Source organism: Lactuca serriola, chromosome 8, assembly GCF_051521515.1.
Source record: "Lactuca serriola cultivar US96UC23 chromosome 8, Lser_US96UC23_V15, whole genome shotgun sequence".
Classification (NCBI taxonomy): domain Eukaryota; kingdom Viridiplantae; phylum Streptophyta; class Magnoliopsida; order Asterales; family Asteraceae; genus Lactuca; species Lactuca serriola.
The window spans coordinates 228788102-228798814 of record NC_136415.1 but is presented as its reverse complement, the minus strand read 5'-3'; the positions used below and the strand labels follow the sequence as shown (position 1 = coordinate 228798814).

General features: G+C 33.4%; 1 protein-coding gene across 2 annotated transcripts; it reads right to left on the bottom strand.

Moving 5' to 3' along the window:
• Positions 1 to 3092: 3092 nt before the first annotated feature.
• On the bottom strand, positions 3093 to 5897 carry LOC145066003 (formin-like protein (DUF1421)). 2 transcript variants are annotated; one of them, XM_079013142.1, is made up of 3 exons: positions 5529 to 5897; positions 4877 to 5170; positions 3093 to 4499 (listed from the first exon to the last, which is right to left on the bottom strand). In XM_079013142.1, exons 1-3 carry the CDS (start codon positions 5658 to 5660, stop codon positions 3402 to 3404), a joined length of 1524 nt encoding a protein of 507 aa, XP_078869268.1. In that variant the 5' UTR covers positions 5661 to 5897; the 3' UTR covers positions 3093 to 3401. The 2 variants fall into 2 exon arrangements, with proteins under 2 accessions (XP_078869268.1, XP_078869269.1); XM_079013143.1 differs by having other exon boundaries at positions 4877 to 5167; positions 5529 to 5896.
• Positions 5898 to 10713: the final 4816 nt, after the last annotated feature.

Here is a 10713-nt window from a genome sequence, read left to right as displayed (position 1 = left end):
TTGTTTGGATTAATTACATATTTGGACTATATATTTTGTTGGAAAAGAATACATTTCTTATAAGCATAAGGAAAAGTTAACACGCAATGTGTATTAAGAGTTTAGTTGTAATGTCTAAACATATTTGTTTATCTTATGAATAATGTTATTTTTAGATAAATAATATTTGTGTTTTAGAGAAAAGACATGTTATCTAATTAAGTTTCTTCCAAATTTTAAATAAAAGTTAAAAGGTTTTCTAATAATAACAATTTTGTAAGTTACATATGTGAGTTGAGTATTTAAGTTAAAAACATCTCATAAGAATTTTGGAATATATTAGGTGTGACTTGCAAATTCTAAGAATACACCTACGAAATCTTATTTCACAGTACAAAATGTTAATTAAATAAACACATTTGGACGCTATATGATACCACATTAACATACAAAAAATTAAATATCCTCTTACTTATTTTTTTTCTATATACCTTTTTATCATTTTTAAATGATAACAAGTATAATAAAAAATTTATTAATTTTATTAAATATAACATCGTACTATAAAAAGACGATCGAAAAGAAACAATAAGCAGATATTTGATTTATCTTTAACATAATATGAAAGAATATTATATATCTACAAAAGTAGTATCCCACTTTGAGCGATTACATATAAGCTATACATAATTATTTGGTATATTTTTCTTAATAGAGAAGATATGGAAGGTCCCATTTTATATTTGAAAAAGGTTAATGTAACATCATAAATGTTAATTTATTGTTATTTTAATTCTAGTTATAAATCAAAAATATTTTTTATAATTATATTATTTTGGGTTTTAATTAGGTAAATTGGTATTTCATATCTTATATCTATTATGACATCAAATATAATAAAAATTTCATCTATGTTTACCATATTTATTGTAACATTCCAGAAATCATATAAATTTAAAATTTTCAAAATAATCCATTTTAACCATGTTTACAAAATCATTGTTTCAAAAGTATAATCATAATAAGAGTTTCTCCCAAGATCCAATATCATAAATATAGGAAGATGTGCACGATTAACTATTCGCTTTCCTGTAATCATCTGAAGTACCTGAAACAATGAACTGAAACTGTAAGCCAAAACTTAGTGAGTTCACCCAAAGTACCATCACACAACATAACATAAATAACATTGTATGATGGGTCCAATCAATCATCAAACCGGAATGCCAAAATACAACGGGTCCACTCAGTCATCGAAATGGAATGTCATCGGGTTCATTCAGTCATCAGACTGGAATACCCTCGGTCTATTGGCTCAAGCACAAAGCAATAAAGCCTCAACCCCCAAGTCATAACAGGTCGACATATACATAACAGATAAACACATAACCAGTTAACACTCAAACAGACAGATCTACAAATCATTACCGTATACCAACATCATATATATACCAGGATAATCTAGTGGGTCGGCATTGGTGCTTTCGACCCACAAGTACAGTGAAGAAAACTCACCTATTACTATGAACAAATAGTTGAATAGGTATCTGCTCCGAATCTCAACTCTACCCGTCATCTATTCATCAAATAGGGTCCAATATCAAATATTACTCAAAAATATCTAAAATGCTCTCAGGTTAAACTTGGTCAACCATGGTCAAAGTCAAAATCAATCCACACTAAAAAAAGTCCCACAATTCACTAGTCACGTCGTAACCCCTTAATGGTCACATCGTGACCTACTAAGTCCAAAACAATCGAGGAATGTCATCCTCACGTCGTGACACCCCTTGTGCTCACATCGTGAGATGCTTTGATCAGAAGTTCTTAATGAAGCTCTTAATCTCTTTTGTCCAAGCAACCAATCCTCCATAATGTCTTATTTACTCCAGAACATTATAAAAATCATGGCTTTTTGGACATGCATATCCCAAACACTGGCTAGGGTACAAAAAGGGAAAATGACACCAAATTTCATTCAAGAGCCATAAAACTCAACCATCTTCCAGATTTAACATCTATACTACTCAAGGGACACTGGAGATCCATAAAGTTAGCAACTTTACAGATTTCAACCACTACATCATCTTGAATATGAAAGATTAAGCATAAAAACCTAACCCTAAGCTTATAGACTCATAAAGCAATGAACTTGATACTCACAAAAGGTCAGAAGGTATGTAAATGCTTAATGGTGAGACTTGAATGCAGAAATGATGGACTAGATGCTATTCCTCTTTTTCTCCTTGGCTAAAATCACCACAAATAAGCTTCAAGATCAAATATGGCTGTTAGGGTTTCAAAGTGGAGTGTAGGGAGATGATGGAGACCGATAGTGGGCTAACCCTAGCCCTCACTTCCTTTAAATACGATAATAAAACCCCTAAAATTAAGTTTTCCCCACAGGCAGGTCTCACGTCGTGAGTATGATTTAATTCTTTGAAATTTTAAATGTAACAATTGCTCACCTGAACAGAATGTTACATCTATCATACTCGATGACAGAAACCCACGATGGAAACCACATAGAATTAAACATAGAAAAAAAGATTGATTCGGTTACAAAATAATAAGTGAGTTTAAAAAAAAATTAAAATTTATTGATACGACATTAACCTTTCCAAAATTTGATTTGTAGAAAGTAGAAACCAACAATTTCTTTTAAGTTGTTTATTTAACAAAACGGTTCCTTTAAAAATATAAAGTACATACGCATATTCTTTGTTTAGCTTTTGTCCCCCAATTTACTCAAAAGGAAGGACAAACACTACCCACCCTACTTCCTATTAATCAATATTGTCAAAAAAGCCCTTAATTTGCATAATTTGTCGGTTTTACCTCAAATTCATTTTTATATCTATTAATGCCTAATGTTTTTGTGGCATTTGTCATAAGTGACGATCCCCATTTCGTTCCACTCATATGAACTTTTAGAAGGAATAATGACACCTTTTTCAACAAATTTGAGCTTCAATCAAGGTTCACAATGGAAGAACAAGGTCGTAATCTAATGTCGATGTGGTGATATCTTTGCAATTTTCACTTCAAGAACAACAGACACCCTAGAAAGAAGATTTTGGGGTTGCCCTAATTCCCCATTAAATATGATACAATTTTCACTACAAGACTATCACTTTTTTATTCTTAAACCTTTAAAAGTTTACATACATAAGAAGTCACAGAATGAGACATCTCACGAAACACGTAACTAACATCCTCTATAGCAAACATAAATACTGCGACAGAGAGATTACAAACTAAAAATATCTCCCCCTGTCCATATGTGCATATCACCACAACAATCACATTGACATTTATTCAAAACCATAAATAGATAATTTAAACCCTAAACCCAAAACACACACACAAGTGACACGTCATGGAATTCACAAATCATCAAACCGGATCCACCCAGTTTTTTTTTACCCGGACCACCCTCTCGACCCGCCCGAGGAGTGCCCGTTCAACCGGTCAAGCACCGCATTAAAATCAACCGTCTGCCCGGTTTCATCCAACCTCTGAATCACACTCATAACATGGTCGCCTCTGTACCCCATGCTTACCAACTTCTCCACCACTTCATTGTACGGATGATTTGGTGTAAACCGTTGTGTAGGGCGCATAACTTGCTGCGGGTTTTGAGAATAACCGGGTTGCGGGAAATGACCAATTTGGTTTGAATGTTGTTGTTGAGGATGTGGGACCCTTCCCGGTTCGCCATCGTACATCATGTAGCCTGGCGGCGGCGGCGGCCCACCGGCAGCATACGCGTCGCCTGGCGGTCCTCCGAACGCCGGCTTCAGATGCTGCGGTGGTTGCTGTGGCTGAGGTGGCTGCGCCGGTGTTTGGACCGGTCCACCGTATGTGTATGTCATGGCTTGGCTAGAGCCGGGCGGTGGACCGCCAGGACTGCCGGAGTAAGGCATACTTTGCGGGAGTGGTTCAATGGGGCCAGCATTGTGGTACTGCGGGTAGACTTGAGGTGATGACGGTCTGGACCCAGACCCGGACCCAGGTACAGACCCAGGTTGTTGTACCTGGGCCCATTGTGGTTGTGGTTGATACTGTGGCTGTAGCTGTGACTGTTGTTGTGGTTGTGGTTGTGGTTGATACTGTGGTTGTAGTTGTGATTGTTGTTGTGGTTGTGGTTGATACTGTGACTGCGGTTGTGGTACTTGAGGGTGCATATATTGGGCGGTGGGGGTGGGGGCGGGAGGTAGATAATAGCCTTGTGGTTGTGGTTGGCTCATTGGTTGTGGGGGTCGTTGTGGTTGGGGTGCAGCTGGGGGTGGGGGTGGGGGTGGGGCCACTTGACTGGGTAGGGCTAGGGCTAATTGTTGATTATGTGGATCGGGTGAGTTTTCGGTTTTTTTCGTATCGGGTGTTGAAGATCGTTCCTCATTTTGTTGTGAGTTATGACTCGATGATGATTCTTTGTTCGCAAGTTGAAGTTTCGCTAGTTCCTTTTGGGTATCCGCAAGTTCTTGTTTATCTCTCAAAATTTGTACCGATCTGTGTACCTGTATCAATAATCATACCATAAAACTTGTTTCATCAAATACAGTAAAACTTGTTCTGTTCTATTTTGTCCTTGACTAGACAAGACCAGACCAGACCAGACTACACTTGATAATAATACAATTTGTCTTTGATGTCTGTTCTGTTTTGTTTTGTCCTGACTGCACTAGACGAGACGAGACTAGACGTGTTCCGTCAAATACAGTAAAACTTTACTTGTTCCGGTCTGTTCTTTTTTTTTTGTCTTGACTAGACTAGAGTAAACTACACTAGATGATAGTACAATTTGTTTTTGATGTCATATCAAAGGCAATAAAACCTAGATAATAGTACAATTTGTTTTTGATGTCATATCTAGACTTATGTGATTCAAACTGACCTCTTGAAGATGTTTTTCGAGAAACTTAAGCTTAACATCGGCTTCACCATGATCACGTGTCAAATCAGAACGCATTTCCCCAATTGATTTATCAAGATTGTAGCAATAAAGCTCGAGTTGTGATAGACGTGAACTAAGCCCCTCAAGAAAACGCATAAGATTGTCTGTATGTTTCTTCATTGACCTCTCGACAGCTGAAATAAGCACTTCTTGGTTGCCAGAATCATCAGGTGGACTGTATGAAGAACCAGGGAATACCGATGTTCTTGCCATTCTGCTTTTGTGGAATTCCTGCTAAAAAAATTGGATTTTAAGCCATTAACGTTTTCATTTTCTATCATGGATACAAAGCAATAATCTTCAATTTTTACCATAATCAAGAGTTTAAGCTTATACATCAAACTTCGAAACTTATATTGCAAGAATCATAGTGTTAAGAAGTATAATTTCACTTAACGAACAACCGAAATCATACGATCCTTACTTAGAAAGTTATACCTTCCAAATTCAATAATTATAATCAAAGAAAGCATAGATTGTTCATAAGAAAGCAAATCGAAAAAACCCATATATCAAAAAAACCCTAAAAAGTGAATTAAACATCAAGATTCATCAAGAAGCGATATGGATTTAGAGAATTAGAGTTGCATACTTTAGCGGGATTAGTGGCGATCGCGGAATCAGAGTGATTTCCGTTAGAACCTTCTTGATTAGCGTAATCTTCGTATGAACAAAGAATATCGTCTGATGCAAAATCAAACCCTTTTGAAGATCCAGAAGCCATCCAGCGAAACAAGATCAACTGAGACCCAAAATCAAGTTACCCAAAAGCAGAAAAACCCTTAAATCAACTAGGGTTTGATGATAATCGAAAAGAAAGATGAGATAATAAAGGGCGAGTTCCTTCGATTGTAGGCAAGAAAGGGGTAAACAGGAAGGTTCGTGATTTATCTTGGTGTGGTGCTTAAGATAGAGAACGTTTTATATATGGGGTTTTTGATTGATTGAAGATTTGATTTTTCTTTTGTTTTGTTTGGGGAAAATGTGAATTCATGTAAAAGTAAACCGAGGAATATGTTGGGGTAAGAGCTTGGATAAGAATTGAAATTAATTAATAATTCATCTAATCAAGACCCCTACTTTCTCTTTTTCAATTTTATTTTTTAAGTAAATTATACAAATGGTCTTTATGGTTTGAGGTAATTTCTAGGTTTGGTCCCTAACTTATTTTTTTAATATGGAAGGTTCCTATAATTTGTTTTTTCTTTTTTTTTTACGCATTTGGTTTATGTCTTACCTAAAAAGACAATTTTATCCTTGTTTTTTTAATTTATTTAAACAAGGTTGGATAGATAAGATAAGGTAAGATGATGTGAAAGTGAGATCGGTGATGTGTTTATTTAAATAAATTTAAAAAATAAAAGACAAAATAGTCTTTTTAGGTAAGACATGGAGCAAGTGCGCAACAAAAACAAACAATAGGAATCTTCTGTGTTATAAAAATAAATTAGAGACCAAACATATAAATTATCTCAAACCATAGGGACCATTCGTGTAATTTACTCTTTATTTAAACTTTGGGAAAACTTTTCCATGTGACATATGATGAATATTTATGATATCGAATATAATTTTTTAAATAGTTTATATATTTAAATTTATATTTTTTGGTCTAAAAGAATTTAAAGTTTTAATTTTAAACTGATGGACATATATCTGTCAGTACTGAAACCCTTTAGCATATTGAAAATAATTATTTATCATTGATTAAACAAACACAATATCAAATCTTTTATGGAAATGCACAACTTGTTGGTTAAAATTCGTGAAAAATAAATGGTCTTGATGGTTGCTTACGTGGTATTTCAATTTAATAGCACCGACCATCTTTTGATGCCACATCACACAGAAAAAAATTATTTTTTTTATGTATAATACTTTTCGTACTACTTTTTTTGTCCTAAAATAAGAACATTGATTTAATTTTTGTCCACTTACCCAACAGCCTTCTTTGGTCGTGTTGCTTTCTTATTAAATATTATATGATTAATTTGATGATTAAATAAATTATTTTCAAAAATAATTAAAAATAGAAAGATATTATGAAAAATGAAACAGCAAACCAAATGATAGTAATTAAAAGTCAAGGCTATTTTGGAAAAGTATTTTAATTACTTTGGTTATTACGTCAGCATTATGTATTAAGTATAAAACATACTTAAAGTTTGGTACTTTGGTACCAAAGGACTCAAACTCTATTTCCACTTTGTTATCCGAATATCAAAAGGCTTCTATGGTAATGATGTTAAAGGCTTTTAGTCTAATGGTATTTGATGTTGTTTTTTCTTTTTAATATTGATGGTTTTAAGTCTTGTCATAGACGTATATAAAATTAAAGAATAATTGATGAATAGATTTGATTTCCGTTAAATAAAAAAGTAAATTTCCAAATAAAATAAGGTTTTTAGTGATATTGTGATCATGATAAACTTGGTTTAGTCTAAAAAGGAAATTGAGAAACCATCATGACCAAAAGTGGGATACAATTAATAGTGGCGGATTGAGAATTTTGATTGGTTAGGGGCACACTAAAATTCAAACATAATTTTTCTGTTAAGTCAAAACAGTTTTAAGTACCAATAACAAGAAAATGTTAAATTATAAGAAAAAAAATAAATTACATACTGTAATTATCTTTAGTATTTTTCATCTTTGATCAATCGTATAATATTCGTTAGTCTTTTTTTTTCAACATAATCAACTTAGAAATAAAGATTTATAATATTAAAAATTAAAAACTAAAACTAATTAAAAAATTATCTAGAAAAAGAAAAACAAGACAAATAAAATTACTTTGGATAATACAAAGTTAAAAATTTCGGTTGTTATTATACATGAATGATTAAAGGCTTTCTTAGCACGTCTTGAGTTATTCTATTCAAAGTAATTATTGTGTTACTGTATGCATAAATGTGGGCCAATCAAATTTACTTATTTTAAGAAAGTGATTAATATATATTATTAAATTAAATATAATTGAAAATATCATCTTAATTAATTACAAGGGTAATTTAGTCAATTAATATAGATTTAATAAATGAAAATTGCATTTTTTAAGGGATAATAGATTCTACTAATTTTAAAAATCCGATTTTACGAATTATAATTTTTTAATTCGGACATTCTGATAGAATATATTTCTGAGTATATTCAAAAATAAAAATATTCGTGAACCATAAATAATAAAAATATTCTTGAACCTATTTCTTGATCATGAATTTAAAAACTTCTTGTAGATTAACAAATTCTTGAAGAATAAATTGAAGAATAAAAATAAAAAATACATTATTTCTTATAGAATACAGGTAACAATTGTTAAGAATTACATTTATTGTTAAAGAATAAAACTAAAAAAACTTTCAAAACAGGAAAGAAAACATCAAAATCTAACAACGACTAATACATTCTAAAAGAATAATGTGGTCCATTTCAATTTTGTGGTCTGTTCTTCAAGCATAAACTTCTGTGATTCCAACAGAATTGGAATTTGTGATTCCATTCCAATAGAATTGGAATCTCACCAATACCATTCTTGATTCCATTTCATTATGGTTTTCAGGACATTACTACACTCAAACCAAAGGAAAAAGTGTTTCCTTTTCACAATAGATGTTGTCACATGGATTACAGTCAAGAAATACGAGAACAATCTTGTTCTTGCCCTTATGTACCCAACAAACCAACAAAAAAAAAGAGGGCAGTTTCCCATTCGTGTTCTTCCTTCTCCCATTCCTGTGAAAACAACAAATCCAATCAACTCTACAAACACCCATCGATTTTCTATCAAAAGCAACCCTAGAATATCTAATTTTGTACAACTGAAATGGTGTTCCCTTTACCCTTTCTGAATGGAACTAAAGTGCACTCCTTTCTTCACTGCTAGCCTCGGACCACCCAAACACCACCTGTTCCCTCTTGTTCTTCCTTCTTCCGTCTTTCCTGTCAAACAATCAAACCCATAACCTGATAAAAATTGATAACTTATCACCAATGCTTGATTCAAAATTGTATAAAAAGATCATAACTCATAATTTTATAAAGAGATCATAGAGAAACCTAATCAAATATCTATCCTTTGCTAAATTCCTTCAAATGCCTCCTTCCTCTCTGTCTCGTTTTTGACCTGCTCACCGGGAAACATAGGAGCAACCGAAGTTGCTGCCTCCCCCAACACCACCTTGCACGGTCACCACCCTACCACTATTCCACCCATGTCGCTTCTTGTTTCTGATGATCCATGAGTGAAACCGATCTTTGATGAATCGATTTGGGGCTTGATTGATTGCAATCTCTAAGTCTGATGATGAACGGATAAATAGCGGTGTATTTCGATTTGGATGGTCAAACCATAGAAAGTCAAAATTGGGACTGCAATCTTAATCAGATTCATGACTGGATGTGTAATACGATTGACTGAAATCGAGATTAGATATTATCGGAATAAGAAGATGTTCTTGCAAGTCAATCTAAAAAGTCAAAATTAGGGTAAACAGGCTCTCTGCGTTCGAAATTGAAATTGTAATCGGAAGTAGCATGTAAATGAACGAAATCGGGGTGGTTGTGTGCTTATTCGCAATTGCTATTCAACAGAAAAAGTCAAAATTGATATTGTGAATCTTTTGGAATGAACGACCAACTTGCGAACACTTTGGTGCGAGCGGACTCACTGTGATCGAATGAAATCGGAGTCGGAACCAATGAAATCAGGATTTGGAATAATGGTGTTTACCCATTCGTAATTGAATGTCGATGTTGAAAGTCAAAATTGAGACTTTGCAGATCGATTCACCATTTTCAGTGGTGGGTATGAGATTTAAAGACGGACCCTGCTCCCTTACGCTATGCTCTGATAACACGACCCATTTCTAAATTAAAGGGATATTAACTAATATTCCTAAATTAAAGGGATATTAATTGATTTATATATTTACCATAATTAATTAAATGTAAAGATTACATATTTTCCCTTTTGAAATGATTGGCCTACATTCATGCATACAATAACACAATAATTAGTTTAAACACCTGAACCTAGCTCTTCTTAGTACTTCTCAGGTTTAGCCCAACATCCCAAAAATGGTTTGGGGCATAACTAAAAAAAATCATCCAAATTCAATTGTAATATATATATATATATATATATATATATATATATATATATATATATATATATATATATAAAAGAAATTTCAAGTCATTGGGGGCAGGCACCCCCACACTCTTCTACTATCATCATCTGCCCTTGGATACAAATGTAATTGGATACTAAAATATAATTAGGTTTGCTAGAACCGAGAAAACCAAAAAAAAAAATACGTGAATCACATGTTAGATGAGAAGTGGAACACATATCCATGTACCACAAAATCTCTTGTAGTTGAAATTGCATGATGTAAAAAGAAGCCTTGAGCTCGGTAGGTGTCATTAGGTTCCTATACATAGAAGTTTTTTCAGATGTGAGGTGGGCATGTAGAGTGTAATGTTGGGTTGTGGAACTTGATTCGCCTTTTAACCGTATATCCACTAGGCAAGCACAAGAATGTTGCATTTTTCGTGGGTTGGTTCAAATTCGCCTTCAAATTATGTCATGGGCTAGTTTTCATTAGTGTTTATGGCCTTGGCTTTGTTCATAGTTTTAAGTCAACTCATGAGTATTTATATTCCTTGAATTCATATAACCTAATGTACCAAAGTCATTCGACAGAATCAATAAAATCTATTTATCCCATGTTTGCCTGTAGATGTAACCGATTACTCTGATCGTGTGAATCATGTAA